The 20,523-nt window shown below is 32.6% G+C and overlaps 1 protein-coding gene across 3 annotated transcripts in view; it reads right to left on the bottom strand.

Annotated features, from left to right (window-relative positions):
• Window positions 1-483: 483 nt before the first annotated feature.
• LOC143237646 (cadherin-like and PC-esterase domain-containing protein 1) overlaps window positions 484-20,523 on the bottom strand; it is a 165,985-nt gene continuing 145,945 nt past the window's right edge. For all 3 annotated transcript variants that reach the window (XM_076477135.1, XM_076477134.1, XM_076477136.1), the window contains exons 15-24: window positions 16,370-16,399; window positions 15,780-15,969; window positions 15,114-15,294; window positions 14,557-14,680; window positions 12,238-12,374; window positions 9,334-9,554; window positions 6,959-7,060; window positions 6,382-6,469; window positions 3,761-3,907; window positions 484-3,406 (exon numbers count right to left, since the gene is read on the bottom strand). In XM_076477135.1, coding sequence (XP_076333250.1) covers window positions 3,254-3,406; window positions 3,761-3,907; window positions 6,382-6,469; window positions 6,959-7,060; window positions 9,334-9,554; window positions 12,238-12,374; window positions 14,557-14,680; window positions 15,114-15,294; window positions 15,780-15,969; window positions 16,370-16,399 — 1,373 coding nt within the window. In that variant the 3' untranslated portion in view covers window positions 484-3,253. The remainder of the gene's footprint in view (window positions 3,407-3,760; window positions 3,908-6,381; window positions 6,470-6,958; window positions 7,061-9,333; window positions 9,555-12,237; window positions 12,375-14,556; window positions 14,681-15,113; window positions 15,295-15,779; window positions 15,970-16,369; window positions 16,400-20,523) is intronic.

Consider the following 20,523-nt stretch of genomic DNA (forward strand, 5'->3'; position numbering starts at 1 on the left):
AATCAGTTTCCAGTTATTTTTCATAGACATTTTTAACTATGAATAATATTCTTTGTTTTTGTAGTATAATTTTCAATCACTGTAGTCAAAACTTATAAAATTTTGTTGTGGCTAGAAATTGTCTTTACGTAATTACAAAAAACAACAAACTTCTTAAAGCATAACACGTATTACTGTGATTCTTTTAAAATTTAGTTCCGTTTAGTTTGTGCAAAACTGTACAAATGTGCACTCTACCTAATACATGGGGCTGGACTTCGATGCTACCTACTTGGTATTGTAGGTCCGATAACTTACCATTGATCTCCCAAGGAAGAAGAGGAGTGGATGGGTGGGCAAATATGTAGAAGTTTCAAATATTCAAAACTTCCCCAATCATTTCAAATATACAAAGACTGTATTTTAGTGTAAAAGCATTGATGTTTTATTTGGAACTAAGTGAACATTAAAACAACACAAATAATAGTGCTCAGACGTCTTCAACATGTTTCACATCTTTATTGCACTTTGGTTTGTTCAGTTTTTCTTGGCACTGTTTAGAAAAACTCTTCACTCACAACTCCTTTCTTTGTACATTGTAAAGCACTAACACGTGAGTTCTCGTGAGCAAATTCAGGTGTAAGAGTTAATTTCTAAGCAAGCTACTTATATGCTTATGTTTCGTGACAGTTCTTGCAAGATGCAATCGTGAAGACTGGTGCTATTAAAATACTTCTTGAAAACGAAAATCTATTTTAAACTGAACTAAATGAATTTTTAGAATGGTATGTGTAATTAAGTTATTACCTTCTTATTACCATTCTTTCTTTTGATAATGACCTGCTAAGTGATGACCTTGGATATTAAATTGGACGCAAAACTTAAGATGAGGGATGAACGATATAAACTAATGAATGTATACGTACTTAGCCATTAATTATTAAAATTATCTCAAACGTTTCAATTAAGCATTTAATTAATATTTAGATATTTCTAATAGGGATATGATGTCTATTTATAACGTATATTCGATTTATACAAGGACTACTTTTACCGAATACGAATACTTAGTGTCAAAGTTTTATTAATGATGAGAAAAATATGGGGATTAAATAGAGATATGGTCTACAGGGAAGATACGCTATGCATTGTGGGTTTTTCACGAATGTTATCAATAGGGTTAAATAGTCTATTTACATCGAATATTCACTCAGCGACAAGGGTTTTCTTCTATGGATATATGGCAAGCGTAAAGCGTACAATGACTGATTTTAGAGGTATTTCTAGAAGTGTTTGTGATGGTTATCATAGATATTAAGTTTTTATTTAGAAAATCACAAAACCCTTTACTCGAGTGTTTTCGAAAGATGGAGCTTTTAAAGGTGATCGGGTTGTAGGGTTTTGTATTTGTGCCTTAAATTGTCTTTTCGAACCTACGTGTTTCCTTAACATCACAAACGTTTTTATTATGGCATTTTAATTACGGACAGACAATTGAAATTAGATTATCAACAGAAAAACAGCGAACATAAAATGTTCTAGAGAATAAAAGAAGACACACTTGAAGTTTGATTACAAGTTATCATCAATGAAATGGCTTGCAGTGCTTATTTGAGAAATTTAATCTGAATTAATACGCTTAAGAAATTACGTGGTCGGATTACCATTTTTACTATATAGGATATAGCTAACTATGCACTGATGGTATATTTGAATTTTACGTTACATATAACATAGGAAGCAGATGCATTGTATCTGATGAAAAAGTGGAAGAGAGATAAGAAACTATCTTATCCATGACAACATTGTACAAAAAACTACAGGACTTTGTATGTAGTAGTATTTTTACCAGAAAATATATAATGAAACTGTGTTTTAGTTCAAACAAGCCTGGATGCCAAAGCGTTTACAAGAACATTCGAGACTGGATCAAAGCTGTTTCAATAAATACAGAGTTCACGTAATTTGTAATAAGCTATTTCACGAGAAGCATGAAACTGATCATATGAATGTTTTTCTGACTTTTCAAATATATATATACTCACAATTTGAAAATATGATTAATACTGGAATTCCTACAGAAAACTTGTAACGTATTTTTCCACGTGGTACACTTATGTGACGACTATTTAGATATATGAAAAAAATATGAGTTTGTTGTTCGCTTTTAAAGAAGGATTTTTAGATATAAGTGAAATCTTCTTAAGAACAAAATGAACAAGAATCCATTATATACGGTCATTGCCTTTAAAAATACAACGTTATTATATAGAAAACCCCATATTTAAAATAATTATATCTTAAAAAACATTCTTATAAGAAGGGGAGGGGAACAAAAATTCTTCAAAGGCAAATTTAGAAGTGTAAATTATATTTGAGAAAGTTGGAATGAGCTTTTGGTGAAAATCGGTTTCCTAGACCTAGGACAAATAACTATTAATGCATAATTGCTTAAAATACAGGATTATCTTAATAATTACGCTGTATTACGCTAAAGAACTGGAGATATCACATAGAGACATCACTCACTTTAACTATTATGCTTGAATGTTAGTAACAAATACTAATTTGGGGTACAAGATATGCAAGTATCGAACATCAGATGACACTTACTGTCAGTCAACACGGTTTAGTTAACTTTCATCTAGCTAGCTACGATATTTAAAATCTTAAACAGCAATATCAAACTATATTGCGCTATTTTCTACATACTCTAAGAATTATACGGTAACATTAATATCTCCTAAAACCTTTTTATAAATACAGAATTAACGTATTATACATTTTTAAACTACATGTATTTTTTTCAACCTTACACAGTTATATGATATTTTCAACCATCTTATCTTTTCAGAGGGCAAACAACAGAAATGTATGATGTATTCTTATATTATTAACAATTATAACACAGTTAATAAATTTTCAGGGATTTCCAGTTTTTCTTTTGTAATGTTTTTCTTTACGAGATTGCTGCTAAGTACAAACATTTCCACAAAGCAAACGTATATAGTTTTATTTTTACTATCACAGGTCTATGCCAAAGACGATTTTTTAAATATTTCAATTTTATTCTACGTCAGAGGCACAGATTTCTTGCTGCCAATCATTAATTCGTTCAACTGAATTGATTCTTGGACACCAAGGCAACAAATCGACAATAGCGGCTATCCACAGAACACACGCGAAGCATCTTATTTGCTTATCACTGATACATCTTTCTTTACTGTCTGTATGGTTATAACAGTCTTCAAATTACATATCTTTTTCAATATAATCACCTTTTTGGAACAAAGTCGCTACAGAGTCTGCTAAGTAGAATTTCACTGTAGATAATATTAATGATACCTTCCACATGATAACGAGGTTCTCTTTTCGTTGGATTTCTCGACATCCGTATCTCTCTTGTGGAAAGGTCTACTTCAACCACCTAAAAGATGAAAACGTATGCTCTGATTTAAAACTTATACAAGGAATCGTTAGACGTTTCGATATCAACATAGTTAACGTCTGTTTGAAGAGTGTTACGAGTTTTACTATTTGTCAGTATTTGCTTAAGTACGTGCACTTTTACTAAATTACGTCAGAATCACTCAGTGAGAAATTTGGCAGAAGTTACGGTTTAAAAACGTTAGATACGTACGATAAAATGAAAAACAATCGTAACAGATAAGTGTGAAATGAGGAGCATCTTTTGGAGCACTTCACCAGTCAACCGCTAGACTTACTCATATTGACTAATTCATGCCTAATATACATACATAAAATGTTGAATAAATCATACCTTGTGAAAATGGCAGGCACACTTGCCCTGCAAAAAGTCTTTATAACGGGCCACAGTGATATTGAACGTGTCGATTACTTCAATATTATAGTGCTTCGCAAAGTCTGCTAAGCCTAAATTATGATAAACAAGCTTCTGATGCTCCCCCTAATACAAGTAAAAAACCAAAAACAACAATACATATTTTATTATATCAATGAAGTCACGTTATTTCAGATTCTTTCATTCTTAATTATTATTTTACTTAAGTATGATGGAAAGATCACCTTATTTGTTCAACACTTTAGGAAAAAAACAAGGGGCATAAAATGGGTATTTTATCTATAAAGTTTGCTTGTTTATTTCGGATACTCACGAAGAGTTATACAAACTAGTTAGCCTTAATTTTTAACTAATAGACCAGACGGAAGTCAACTACACAACAGCACCAATCGCTGACAACTGAACTGCTATGTGCGATTTTGCGACCTTCAAACTTTGCTTTAGTGACCTGGATAATGAAATTTAAAAATTAACCTATTTTCTATGTAAAGGTGGGCAAATTTGCACATTTGCATTTACATAAGGTCGGAATAAAACAATATATAAATCAAGATTTACATGTATTTGTACTAAAGTTATACAAAAATGTTTAGAAGTGAGTAGTTTTTTTGAGATTTGCGACTGTAATGTAAATCATTTTCAGCCCCTAAATATAGTCTCCCATCATGTTTTCGTTATACAAAGTCTGAAGAGAAAAATAGGTCTTTTCCATTTACTTAAGGCAGAAGAAATTGAGAAATAATACTTTCTGCCCAGGAACAAGAAAAAGTAAAAATTTTGTTACATAGTGTAATCAGTGGACAAATCTATTATAATCTTGTATGTACACTACGGATTATCCAGTAAAATCGCAATCTGCTCGGAGGAACCCGTCGTATATTTACAGAGTAGACATTATGTTATCAAATGAAAATGAGATATCGTTTTTCAATTATTAAACCATTATATACGGGGACATTGGCTTATTAATTGGTTTGTAGAGTTTATACAAAAGCAATTTCAGCGAGACAGAGCTGTCATGCCTATTAAATTCTGTAATGATGTATGCCATGTGAAAAGTGAGCCTAAAGGAAAATAAGACGAACTAGAAGAAAGAAGTTAGCTGATAACGAAAAATTGTTTTATTTGTCGTCAACAATAATATTATTCCAAACGCCTGATGATTCCACTCCAGATGAGAATAAACTTGGCAAAAACTGATCGCTTCTCTTGGCGTATTACACTGCACAACAATTTTTTTGAAAATTTTTTGCTGATTGTGACAGGTACCTGGTGGGTATGCACAAATATAGTTTTGGTTTTGCTTCATCACGTAGGAACTCTGAGAAATAGACAGTTAACTGTTTACCGGCAATAACGTATTTAATTGCTTTTATGTTTCTAATACGCTATTAAGTTCAACATAATTAAAAGTGTTTTGCTCCTGATTTTCGTTTGTATTCAATGTCCGGTGCATCACCTTGCAGTGCTCAACAGTAGTCAGCAAGCATTGACGGATTCCAGTTGCCCTGATATCGTCTTTCCATTGTAGCAATGTCCTGGTGAAAGCAAATTCGGATGTGATTTTCGTGATCAGCAGCCAAAAATCTACAAGGAACACCAAACAGTGTTCAAGAAGCAAAAACTTTGTTGTGCAGTGTTATTAAACGACCCTAAGTTGTTAGGTCTGATTATTAGGTTAACGGACCTCAATATGTGCTTAAAGCCAACTCATTTGATTGTTGTACAATTTGAAGCCTGAACTAAAGCATTTGTTTAGCCATGATGTTTCCAGTTATGCTGGGAGCGTTGTTAAAATAGTCACAATATACATAAAGCAGTTTTTACTTGACGTTTTCCAAATTAAATTCCTTGGTGAAATATCCCGAGTAGTAGCGATTTCAACAATAGAAAACCAATAATATTATTTTAACAAATTTCTTTTACTTGGAACTAAATTACATTTCTAACTTGACATTCACTATAGACATAGTTTTAGAGCGTTTAAAAAATCTTCTTGTATTCTTACTATACATTTCATAGTAATTCTCTATTATAGTTTAATTTTGTTGAAAACATTTTTACTGGAACTGTTTATTCTAATATCCGGGTGCTCTGTGAAGGAACGAATTTAAATATTCAAAAGACAAGTTAAATATCCAAAATAAAACAAATATATAATATTCCCCGCTGGTACAGCGTTAAGTCTATGGATTTACAACGCTAAAATCAGGGGTTCGATTCTCCTCAATAAACTCTGCAGATAGCCCGCAGTGGCTTTGCTATAAAGAAACACACACACTATACCCTATAAAGGACTTTATTTATTCTTTATTATTACTAAAGCTTAATTATTTTAAATACTTATGCACATATCGTACGAGAATAATTGGTGTGGTAATGATGTAGATCTTGCTCACTGGAACAGAAGCCATTAAAGATTAAGGTTATATTCTCTTGTTTAGATTATACTGTTCACAAAAGCAATCAGTGTCTCAGTCATTCTATTCTACTATCTGTGACGTCATATATGGGCGTATGTTTCTGTTTTTTCAATGGACTAATTATGTTAGTTTTTATTTTGCCAGACTCATACTTACCATACTGAGGCTATGGATTTCATCTACTGGTTGATGAAACCCCGCTCCTAAAGTCTTCATCACGAGTCTGATACCTTGCAATCTCTCTCTGTATCACATAATAAATCAAGAATAACATTATAGTAACGTTATAAAGACTATTTTTACTTTGATGCGAGCAAGACCAATAGATAATCATACCTTTTCACAAATAATTTGATAAGTTTTGGCTGCACGGTGTACATTATTACGTCATGTTGGAATATTTCATTGGTAAGACTAATCTATAATCACATAAATTATTTTGAATAACTGATAACTGCGCCCAATGAGATACGAACTCACGACTGTTCTTTCTGATTTCAGTTTTCACTCTTTAAAAATTTTTGTAACTTCGCAGGCCGAAGTCTGCTACATGTAAATTTTCTACAGCGCATTTGGACATAGGGTATATTGTTAAGCATATTACAAAATGTACATTATGTCAAAGAATAGTTACGTTATGCTATATATATTTTTCTTATACACAAAATATAATTAACTCCTTGTTCTGCACCTGAAAAGAAGAAGAAATAATATAATCCGCTTAATTTCTTACCCTCGTAAAGCACGCATTAACATGTGCAGGTGTTGAGTGGCTAACCAGTGGACACCCCCTACAATCAGAACTGTATCAGTGTTGTTCTCCAACGGACTAGAACTAGAAAAATGTTTATAATTTAGTTGTATTGCTTTAACATGATAACAAAACATATCTTAGATGTCGTAAAAAATACCAGCCTGATTTAACATGATAACAAAAATATATCTTAGATGTCGTAAAAAATGCCAGCCTGATTTAACATGATAACAAAAATATATCTTAGTTGTCGTAAAAAATACCAGCCTGATTTAACATGATAATAAAAATATATCTTAGATGTCGTAAAAAATGCCAGCCTGATTTAACATGATAACAAAAATATATCTTAGATGTCGTAAAAAATGCCAGCCTGATTTAACATGATAACAAAAATATATCTTAGATGTCGTAAAAAATGCCAGCCTGATTTAACATGATAACAAAAATATATCTTAGTTGTCGTAAAAAATACCAGCCTGATTTAACATGATACCAAAAATATATCTTAGATGTCGTAAAAAATGCCAGCCTGATTTAACATGATAACAAAAATATATCTTATACTGTTCTAAAAGATGCTAGTTATTTAACGCATTTGGTAACAAATGTTCAATCTAAACCGTGTACACACACACAATAATCACAAATTACGCAACGAAAAGCTAATCAATTCTCAGGTAACTCAGCATAATACTTCATGTTGATTCAGAATACTATAAACTGTAATGTTTTGGTCACATGAAAAACAATTTACGAAAAAAAAGATAAACAACAAGGGCAAAACGAAAGTTAACAAAATAAAAAAAATTCAATCCATAAAGAGATCAACATGAGTAAAACTTTACGGATTTTCACATTTCTGTTTGTTTGTTTTGAATTTCGCACAAAGCTACTCAAGGGCTATCTATGCTTGCTTACTCTAATTTAGCAGTGTAAGACTAGAGGGAAAGCAGCTAGTCATCATCACCTACCGCCAACTCTTGGGCTAATCTTTTACCAATGAATAGCGGGATTGACCATACCATTATAACGCCTCCGCGGCTGAAAAGGCGAGCACGTTTGGTGCAACAGGGATTCAAACCCGCAACCCTCGGATTACGAGTCGAACACCTTAACCCACCTGGCCATGACGGGCCTTTCACATTTCTAAAAACGTATTTAGAAGTATTGAAATTTTTTATTTTATACTTAAAAAGAAAATGCAGAAGGTGTAAACATTCAGGGACGTCATTTCAGATTTCATTTGGAGGTGCAATATTCATTACATTTCAAAGGGATTAGGGCAGCTCGACGGTCAAGGGTTTTATAAAGATTAAAATGTAAAAAAAAATCAGTTTTATTGAATTATTTGATCTTTCCATTTCCTATATTATTTAATAACCATTCAAATAGCGCAAACTAAATATTTTCTATGCATGCACGCACTGTTCTGATAGCAAACAATTATCTCCCTGTCCTACCTAACTAATATTACTAGGCACACTAAGGATAAATTAACAGAATAAAAAGTGTAATAAAAATGAAATAAATATCAGAAAATATTAAAACGAAACGCCAATAAAAACGGTAAGAAATGTTGTAATTTAAAACTACTTTAATGAGGAAAATATAACAATCATCTTCTTCATCTGACAGTAGCAAAATTATTAGTTTCATGCCTTCTTCTGGGTTTTCAATTATCAATTTCATTTTCTAGCGAGGGTTTATATCGTCAATTTCATTTCCTCTCACGAGTTACGTTATGAGCTTCATTTCCTGACGAGAGATTACACTGTCAATTTCATTTCCTATCGACGATCTACATTGACAGTTTCGTCTTCTCTTGTGGGTTTGCATCATCACTTCCATTTTCTATCGAGGGTTTACACTATTGAATTCGTCTCCTCCAGATGGTTTACATTATCTGTGTCATACCCTATCTCTTTCCTCGGGTCTACATGATATTTTTCATGCCTTCTGAGAAGTTTACGTTATATGTTTAATATCCAGAAAAACGGTATGAAATGTCAAAATTAAAAGATATATATATATATATAAATGAAGAAAACACAATAAACATTATATTCTATTTAGTGTAATGTTCATTATTGGTTTTATATGCTGTCGATGATAATATATTATACGTTTACAATAAGTGTTTACATTATGAACTCGTTTTTTGAAATTATTTTTTCATAAATTTAATTATAAATAACTGATTACACCAAAGTTATGTATTTTATCTACTAATATGAAATTTACTAAAAGTGTGTTATTTTTGTATTACAGTTACACTTACTCATAAGTTATTCATAATTATGGCGCTACTTTTAATATTTTATTATCATGTTTATATCGAGCTCGAGACTTACCGCTGCAAGAGCTGATAGAGTGTTTTATCGAATACTGGTCTTTGATTGGTCGGTAGCCAGAACTGGGGGTAGTAAGCAAAACTGACTGTAGTTTGGCCATCGTTAAGGTTATTGTATACTCGTATGTCGTGAGTCTTGTCCCATTCTGTCAAGGTTCCGTTTACACGCTCCATAACATAATGCATCATCCCTCTGTTTGTAGAGTCTCCGATGAACAGCAACTTTAGGAATGATTAAAAAAGGTAGATATAGGAAAATCTGAGGCAATTAAAACACATATACTACAAAGTATAAGCCAACAACAGTTAAAAGTTAAACTACCCTAAAAAAAAGTTGAGGGTTTAAACATCTAACATGAACATTATGGAAAATCGGAAGCAACGTGTACAAACAAAAGTTTAAGAGAAGAAACAGATTTATATAGACATCAACTGAAGAAGTAAAATATTTTCAACAGGAAAATATATGTTGAAGCTTTTCAGGGTTACGTTTGGATAACACGGAAACAGAAAACGAGTGTGTAAAACTACATAGGTATAACCTGAACAGAAGGAAACAGAAGGAAAGAAGTAAAAATACTGACTATTGTCAGAAGAAACAGCAAAACAAATTAGCTTAAGATAATGGTTATAACAATGATGTGCTTGTTAAATATAAATCTAAGTAGTGAGACTGTTTTTGTTACATCGAATACTTCATTTTAAAACAAACTTAAATTGTAATATTTGAGTGAATGTAGTAAACAGTGCTTGGTTTGGGCGAAAGAAACTTTTCTCTTTTATTTTTAATTTTTTAAAGCTCTCAGTCTAATAGGATAGATACTAACGCGTAACGCTACTCAACCAGTGAATGTCGAATTTACTATTTAACCATTTTCGGACACTCCCTCCTCACATATTGAATAATGAGACGAGAAGAGAATGAACTTACATTAATTCAGTTTTTCGTGGAAGGTGAAAATGCCTTGACAGATGTGCACGAATTTCAGATAAAACGTATAAGTGCCACATTTTAGCTAAAATTGTTACCTAAAAAATAATTATAATAAACCCAGTCGACATGCGTGATTTAGTAAAGCAAATCGAAACCTTATATGAAATGTGATAGGTGAAAAAATAAAGTATTTCCAAGGCCTAAAGTGAAGCACATTATAAAGTGGTTTTTATATTTTAAAGATCAGTTTCAACTCCAAGAAGTATAGAAAACGGGTTGTTGGAATTGGAAAGGAATCTTAGGTTATGAATATATAACAATGGATGCTACAAAGAATGAATTACTACTGATATTAATGGTCTTTGCTAATTTCTGTATGGGATACCATTTCTCCGATACCATGTCTTCGTGTAAATACTGAAAGGACAATTTATACTTAAATATAAACACCGATGAATTTAGGGAATACAAGCTTTGAAATTATTGGATAATTCAAACTATAAATAGATTTCAAAATAATAGCTGAATGACCACAAGTAAGTCATTATTTTAATGAAACTTAAATCGGTAAGCCAATCAGAGTTATTTTAGATGAAGCAGTTATAAAACCTTATAAAATCCTTATTGTCTAAAGCTTACAAGAATTATTTTAAAGTCGCCTTTTACCTAGAAAAAAAAATCTAGATGGCGGTTGTCAAAAATGCACTGTTAAACAATTATAATAAAAGAGTCAATCCATATATCCAAATATCTTAAACAAGAGCCACAATCACAGTATCTTTAAACAAAATATCAAACATATCTTGAGTCATCCTATAAAAGAAACAAGCAACATATTTCAGATTAATTATTCTCGAAAACTTGATTACTGAGTTGCATTATGACAGCAAGAAAAGTATTTAGATAAATCAGACTGGAATATTATTCCTTATTTTATTCACTATTACCAAAGATGATCTTTGGTAACAAAATGTAAAAATCTCTGATAGGAAAACACTTATCAGGTGTTTTGTTCAAAATGATAATGATAAAAAAAAGTATGAAGTGTATTATGATACACATTTAAAGTACACGATAAATCTAATTATATATTATCGTTTCAAAATTACAACTTTGCTTATTGCATACTTAATGTTTCAATAGTTCGACTGCTATGAGTAAATGTTTCAAGTGAAAACTTCTCTTCAATTATTAAATTGATGAATGGAAATAATGTGCTTGCTTTAGGCCAAATACACTTCGTTACTTTAGCTGCTCATTAGGTTTGAAATTAGCAAAGTTTTAAAGCTCTTAATATTCTATCCCAATACAATTTTTAATTTTTGTTACTTTTTAGAACCACAGTTTAAAATAATTGGAAGTTTACAGAAGTATTAACTAAATGACTAGTGTTAGGGTATATAGTTTTCTAGATTAAAATGGCTAGAGCTGAGATGAAGAAAAACATTTGCCTTAAAGTAAGAGCATTTATGAACATTTGATATTTTAACATACATATATGGATCTTAAATATACAATTTAAAATAATAAAATACATTGCATAAAATAAGGAAACGTACCAATAAATGTAACAAAAATGTCATTTTCTATACTCACACAACACTAATATTTATAAAATGTTTTTTATTAAAATTACCAGTTTTAAAATAATATGTACTTGATGCTCTTTATGGAAGAAGTTTTTACCGTACCCTGTTAACAAATTTAAGATCACGTTTGAAAACTATGAAGTATTCCAATAAACCCACTTTGAAGAGGAGTGAAACAGAAGTAATTGAACATTCAAAGCTGATGTTAGGGTTTGCGAGTAACTTTTTTTTCTTGTTTTGAAATCGTAGAAACTTGTGTTTAATGAAGAATAAGGAGTTTTGATATTATTAGAACTGTTCAAACTAACATCTTGCTTGTTCTCATACATTACAAAATTTGTTATATTTTGTTTAATAAAAGAAAAGAGCAAGAGTCACACACCTTTTTCTTGGCAAGGCACTGTGATAAAAGATCACGTGACAGCAAGGGATAACGACAGCGATACGGGTTCCACACCGCTTCTCTCCAAAAGCATGAATGTTGATTCGCACACGACCCACACGGCAGAACCCACCGACCTAAATATTAGTAATTACGAACATTTTATAACATTTCTACCCATAAAATATTTTACTCAGTTGAATAACGCTTCCAAGTCCTAGAGTTACAATTTATGAAATCAAATTAAAAATGGAGCTTAATATTTATCAGTGATTTAGTGCCATAAATATGAAGTCCTCTTGCGGATTGAAGTAGCCCCCTAGTGACAGTTACTGTTGAACTTCACTCTTCGAAGAAACTGACTACTCGATATAGAGTTCTACTGTTCAAATAGAGTAAAAATTAAATGCAAAGTTCTACTGTTCAAATAGAGTAAAAATTAAATGCAAAGTTCTACTGTTCATACAAAGTAAAAACTAAATGCAAAGTTCTACTGTTTAGATAAAGTAAAAACTACATATAGAGTTCTACTGTTCAGATAAAGCGACAGCTACGTTTCTGCTGTTTAGATATAATGATAACTAGAGAGAAATTTTATTGTTCAGATAAAGTGATGACTAGATATAGAGTTGTACTGTTTACATAAAGTGACAGCTAGATATAGAGTTCTACTGCTCAGATAAAACGACAACTAGACATACAATTGTACTGTTTAGAAAAGTAACAAATAGACAAAGCTATACTTTTAAACTAAACAGTCAACTAGATATAGGGAATTACTATTTAAACAAACCAAAACGTAAATTATTTTTGTTCCGAATGAATTGGAACGTAGTGTTTGGTTTATATTAAAGTATTTCAAAATTGTACGTAAGAAACAATGTATAAAATTGTATGGAAATGTAAAATAAAAAGGTCTATGGTTTAATACTTTTATATAAAAGTGGTCTTTATATAATTCATAGTCAGGCGAATCGGTGACGTTAAAGTGTCGTTTTTTATATGAGCGAAGTTTCAATACATTACCGGAAAACAAACATTTGCCCGAAGACCACCAGGGGTGAAGAAGAACTAATGTTAAGGTATTGATCGTGTCAGAAAAACTATCCATGAATTTATCTTTCCAGCTATCGCACATATCAACGAAAAAACGATTCAACACAAAAGGGTCAATGATGTACAAAAAAGAAACAACTTTAAAACAGAGCAGATAAGAACACTGACATCAAAGACGACAAAGAATTGATGGTTTAGTTAGTAGAAGAAGGACTCCATTTCTTGTTTTGTGCGAAACTGATTTTCCAGTTCTTTAGTAGCTCACTCTAAATACATCATCAGTTCTTTGTCTTATCTATTATTTGTCCTTTTACTAGTGAGGTTCTCTAAATTCCTCTTGGTTTTTTTTTTACTTTTTTCCTTAGAGGAACGAGTTCTGTGAGGTATAGTTTCTCTTGTTCTACACAGTAGTCATAAACATAGTAACATAATATAAACTTTAAATGTTTTAAGCAGTATGTCTTTTCAGCAGTAAAATAAGTACGTTAAAGTTCAATCTTTAGAAAACTTTATACACACACATACGCACACTGTAAACAAAATAAAACAGTCAAATACACTGTTTAACAGTATTAGTCATTTGTATACTTTAACAAGTGGAATCCCTTCTGACAAAAATAATTTCGTGAAGTTTGTATTGTTAAGAAGAAGGACTGTGAAAATTAATACTCGAGAAGTGTATTACAAGTACTCCAAAACAATTTCTATATATATGTAGTTTTATGAAAATACAGAAGAGAAAATATTGAATATTAGTCTACAATTATTGATAGCTCCTTTCAATTTATTTTTGAAGTACTGGTAGAATCGTGCTCAAAATGTTAGTTTGAGGGCTTATGGTTGGCAACCCAATACCACAAAAGTGGTGGTCAAATCTTATTGTTTGATAAGACAATAGTAGCTCAAGTGTTAGTAGTGGGTGCTGTTGACTAGATCCATTTACTTTAACGTCTTTCAGTTCCAAACTAGGGGTGGTTATAAGTAGATAGCTTTCGGGAAGCTTATCACAAAATTGTGAAATAAATAAATAAGCTAGACAGTGGTGTTACTCCACTAAAACAAAGCCTATGTAGAAATATACAAACAAAAAGCTTCTGATAAGGTGCTTTGTCTCCCATAAGAAAACTCTTTATTTATTTTACTATAAATATTACAAATAAATATATCAATTGATTTTTTCTTCTCGGTTTCAAAGTTGATGTATATTTCGTAAAGCGACACCAGATCCACATTTTCACATTCACATTGCATATGTTAACCAACCTGGAGCATCACCTTCACCACAAGGTGGCAGAACTGCTGCATTCTCCATGTATGCGATCCAGTTAGCATGACGTTCTTTCTGGATACCACAAGGTTCATTGGGAAAGACTTGGAGATCACATTCCTGTAAACAAATAGATACTTAAAGATGCAAAAAAAATTATTAAAGCAGTTATCTTAGGGTGATAATCCATCTATATTGGCAGATGCTAACTTCAAATTTGTATTAGAAAGCTCTGTTCTCGAAACAATAATAATAATGATAAATAATATGATATAGTAGATATTTATTCTTTATTTTAAAATGAAATTAACAAAAATACACATTTTTTTTCTATTGCAATAAGTTACTGAAAATATTTATCAATAACTGGAAAATGTCTATGTGTTAGTAGACATAGGTGTAAAAATATTTAAATGTAACAAGAATCACTGTATCACATATAAATTACAGAGCCACTGCTCAGCTTGCAAATGATTCCTTTTGCAATTCTCGGACACGAAAAGACAAATATTTCCTACTGAAATTATTTTGAATTTTGAAAACCAACACTAACCTGCTTTAGACTACACACTTGATGTGGGAGATCCGGACTAAAGGGCGGTTCATTATATGTGACAGACAGTCGATAGACCAGTAAAGTGTAAGTGTTAACTACCCATGGCTCAGTATGGGAAATGTCCACAACCAAAAAGGATATCCTATTTGGACCGACTCCAAGTGTGTAGTTGGTTGGTCTAAACAAAAAATAAAAAATCAACTTACACATTAACACTTACATTACGGAGTTCAATATTCACATCAATGTTGGATACAGTAGAGGGTTCTAGGGGGTCAGGATCCCCCTTTTTCTGAATAAAGTTATGAATAAAAACTAGAAAGTAGAGAGATTGTGTTATCTTGTCTGTTAAGGTTTTAAAAAAGAACAGTTATTCTATAAGTTTGATGTAAATTGGACCGTTGTATCCTTTATAACTGCTACTTTGAAAACACCAATGATATATTTATTTTATTAGTTAAAGTATAATTAAGACATTGCATCTATTACTGCAAATAGATCTATAAATTATTCTGTATTCACCTTTTATATTATAATACTTTGAAGTAATTCTTGCAAATACGAAAGCTTGTTTTGAGTTACGTTTTTCTTTATTATTGTTTATAATTTAAAAGCTTATAAAACAAGTTTTTTCATGAACACTTTGCTGAAAATAGGATATACCTGGATGGACCGTATTTATCATCTATCCGTACTTCTGTTTGACAGTTCTGACCAAAAGCCCACACTTTTACTAAGAGCTGGTCGTAGGACACGTTAGCAACGTAATCCGTCACAAGAGGAGAAAACGCCGGCGTTATGATCAATAACGGTGACATCCGTATCTGCCCTATGTATGGCATAGTTATCGGATCTGAAAAGGAAAATTACATTGTATTAATTGAAGCTTAAATGCTATTATACATCAGTTGTTCTCTCTGCCTAAAGACACTCTAAAACAAAAACTGTCATACAAGTGCATGCAGTAGAAGCGAGTTTTTATTGAGTTTAAAACCAACAAAACATAATTAGATTCTCACTAACATGTCAATATTATGTTGACAAGATAATATGATTGTGTTTCGGTTACTTTCATTCTACTCATACATTTTTATGCCGTTTATACGTTTTGAGACTTAAAAAAACATTAATCAACGGTATTTGAAGAATTAACTGAATGACAGAGTGATGTGGTGAAACTTAAAAGGTTTGTAACTTGTTTATTTTCCAACTTCACTGACAGTTACCAAAAAAGATAAAGTTAGAAAACTTACCATTGCTACATTTTCGGTTTACAAATTGACCTAGAAAAATAGAAAATGAAATATATTTAACTATTCTATCTATTAGATCAACATGTTAGTGTTTTTGTATTAAATTAATTTCCTCCTAATCCCTCTTGGATAGTTCCAAGTAGTAACTTGTTTCATATCTTACGTTTTGTTCTGTTCACTCTTCTAACAAATTAGGATTCTAAAAATTGGTAATGAGTATTTTTTTCCTTAAAACATAAATTACATTATGTAACACAAATTTTGTTCCTGGTTAGGACGTGTTATTTCTTAATTGCTTATGTTGTAAAAGTACAGAAAATGGCCATTATTCCCTTCAAAATTTCTTTTGTGACCTGGATAATGAAATTTAGAAATTAACCTATTTTCTATGTAAAGACGGGCAAATTTGCATATTTTCATTTACGTAAGGTCTGAATAAATCAACATATGAATCAAAATTTACATGCATTTATACTAAAGTTATAAAAAATGTTCAGAAGTGAATAGTTTTTCGAGATTTGCGATTGTAATATAAATCACTTTCACGTATTAGTCCCCAAATACAGTCTCCCATCATGTTTTCGTTATACGCTCCTTGGTAGCGGCGTTCAAAGTCAAGTATATCTTGGTGGAAGTGCTCGCCTTGCTTCTCTGAGTAGGATTCTACATTCTTCTTGAATTTATCAAGATGAGCGTCAAGGATATGGACTTTCAGGGACATCCTGCAGCCCGATTTGCCGTAGTTCTTCACCAGAGCTTCAACCAGTTCCACATAATTTTCGGCCTTTTGATTGCCCAAGAAGCCCCAAAACACTGCGACAAAGCTGCCCCAAGCTTTTTTTCCTTCGTACTGAGCTTCTTGAAAAATTCTGTGCACTCCAGAATCTTTATTTGTGGTCCAAGTTTTGACCTTTGCCTCAGACAGCTTAGGGAAGAAGTCTCAAAGGGACTTGAAGGCTGCAGACTCCTTATCAAGAGCTGTGACAAATTGTTTCATATGACCAAATTTTATGTGCAATGGTGGGAACAACACATTTGGCATCGTGCCTCCCCACAGAGAACTCGGTCTGTTGTGGCTAGTGCTTCCTGTTTTAGTGCGCTGCGGTGTCCCTGCTGTCCCAAAGGCAAATATAACAGGGAAACTTGGTAAAGCCCCCTGGAGGCCCATCAGGAATGCCGCCGTTTTGAAGTCTCTGATAACCTCCCAGTCATACTCATCATACTTCAAGACTTCTAGCAAGGTCTTGATGAGCCAGGGGAAGAGACGGATACTTATTACCGTTATGGAGCAGCACGGCTTTGAAGCTTTTAGATGAGCTATCACTGAAGTGGCGCCACTCGTTCGGGTTACAGGCAATTTCAATTGCCTCGCACAGACCGGATACATTGTGGCAGAAGCAGAGCCCATCTTGACGAGTGAAGAAGCTTGAAAAATGTCGGTGACGCTTCCTTTGACTTGCGACTTGCACAGTTTCATCTAACAAATCCCACTCCTTGAGCCTAGATGTCAAAAGCTCGGCATTCGACTTTATTAGACCAAGATCTCTGATCAAGTCATTGAGGTCTCTTTGGTTGTAGTAGTATGAGTGTCTCTCACCAGCTGCACCTCTGAAATTTTAACCTGGATCTTCAACGTCTACATCCTCTTCTAATTTACTGCTCTCTTCTGAGGATGACGCTCTCTCTCTGGCGGGGTGGGTACAGGGAGCGCAGGGCAGTGTGGCACTGGGGCAATAGATAATGGAAGGTCCAGATACATAATAGCAGATGCATATTTGCCAGCCCAACGTTTGTAAGGGTCCACCTTGCAGAAGTAGCAATTGCTTAAGTGGTCAGTTGGTTCACGCCAAGTTCTTGGAATACCGAACTTCATGGCTCTCTTTTCTCCTCTGTACCATCCTGCAAAAGAGCAAAATAAAATTGTTATTATGAAGAATAAATTTATTTCATCCACAACTAATGTGTAAGAGGTTCATGCAAAATATTTTATACGTGATATTTTTCTATACCATTGGAAATTAAAAAAATAATATAAAAGATATTTAAAAGGTCTAAAATTTGTATAATATAAAATCTTACTATTCAAGCAAGCAAAAATTGTCCGTCTTACCTTTTAGAGTTGATTCTTTGCAGTTGCTCAGGGTTTGTCTTGATCCCCGATAGGCATGCCGAAATAAGCCTTTTAGGTTTCACACATTTTAGAAGATGCTGTCACAGAGTATTTTTTCGCTCTTGTCTTGATAAATTGCCCACATACGTAGCAGAATGCGTCTGGAGAATGCTTGCAGCTTCTTGATGCCATCTCTGATAAAATCAGATAGGTCTATGTGTTCACTTAAGCAGCTAGAACTAAACTAAAGTGATGAGTGGTGAGCCCCTATATATATATAATTATAGAAAGTTCTAGACAATTCTAAAAGGTTCTTGAAAATTCTCGTAAGTTCTACAACATTCTAGAAAGTTCTTGAAATTATTGTAAGTGTGAGAAAATTCTCTATCAGCTACTCAGCACTGAATCTATCTGGAATGTTCTGGAAAATGAATAAATTTGGAAATTTTATTACCTAGGTCACAAAAGCAAAGTTTGAAGAGAGAAATAGGTCTTTTCCATTTACTTTAGGCATAAGCAATTGGGAAATAACACTTTCTGCCCAGGAACAAGAAAAAGTAAAAATTTTGTTACATAGTGTTATTACCTTAACACTGGAGATTTAGTTTCAGTGTTAAGTTTCTCCACTGAATAACAATCACCAATTCAGGACTAATAAATATTACATATTTATAAAAAAAAAAACGATCTTTAGTTTCCTTGACTTGGAACTGCGAAAGAATTGTATTTTCTAAGTAGTGTGTGAGAGACACGTTCTTGACAGACATTGTCTCGAAGGGTCCATAAATAATTAATTATTCATTTTCTCACCATGCCAGTATGTTTGATCATTTGAAATCATTTGCCGGATGTTTCAGTTTTTTGCGTCTGTCAACCTGATTGAATGTAAATATGTTATACACTGAATCAGTTTATTTCAGGATTTCTACGTCAGGAGGCAAGTCGCGTGACTGTCACAAGAGTCCTTTTATATGAACGTATTATTTCTTATAAATATTAAAGAATTATAGGCCCCCCGCTAGTACAGCGGTATGTCTCCGGATTTACAACGCTAAAATCAGGGGTTCGATTCCCCTCGGTGGGCTGAGCAGACAGCCCGATGTGGCTTTGCTATAAGAAAAACACAAAGAATTAAATAAATATTAGTATAAGAAGCCTAGCAAGATAAAGATAATAACATGAGTTTTTGGTAATAAATAAATAACACAAAATAATGAAGAAACTGAAGTACCAAGAAACAAGTTACAATGGGCATTTAAGGGCATTCAGCCCAAGACAGAAAATTAAACAAAAAGAAACAGTTCAAATTTACGAACAAGGGAGAAATGTTCTCGTGTTAGTGGAAAAAATATGTAGATAAAAAAGAATCACCTTTTGACAGTAATGTAAACCATTATTTGACAAAAGTCTGTGCGTATTCGTTTATAACTAGCGAACTGCTGAGCCAATTCTCACCAAAACTGGCAGTACCTTTAAGTCTTCCACTGTGATACTTTTGTGTGTGTGGGGGTAAGGGGGATGGATTTAAGTATATTAGTGAGAATTAATATTGAAGCGTATTAATATGAATTTGTACGTACAAAGAGGTATTGGTACATTATACAATTGATTTGCCATTTGTAGTTAAGTGCAAAGATACACAATGAGCTATCTGTGATCTGCTACCACAGATATCGAAACCCGGTTTCTAGCGTTGTAAGTCAGTAAACACATCGCCATATGACGGGGAAAGATATAAAAATGACTTATATGTATTATTACTTGTATGTCATCGAAAATGACGGGAATTTGACAACGTAATATTGCCAGTGTAGGAGTTTGACTAAAATGAACTTTTTTTTTTATACAACGGAGTTTTTAAGCAATGTATCTTGAAACAGCAGGAATAAATTTTCACAACAGAATATTTGGGAAAGACAGTAACAAACTGCTTACCAAATAAAAAATAACGTTCTCATTCACAAAATAAAGGCTAAAACAAATCCTAACCAAAAGTCACTGTATGAAAGATGGACACATTTCCAATATCATTAACAAGAAAATA

Source organism: Tachypleus tridentatus, chromosome 13 (assembly GCF_004210375.1).
Source record: "Tachypleus tridentatus isolate NWPU-2018 chromosome 13, ASM421037v1, whole genome shotgun sequence".
Classification (NCBI taxonomy): domain Eukaryota; kingdom Metazoa; phylum Arthropoda; class Merostomata; order Xiphosura; family Limulidae; genus Tachypleus; species Tachypleus tridentatus.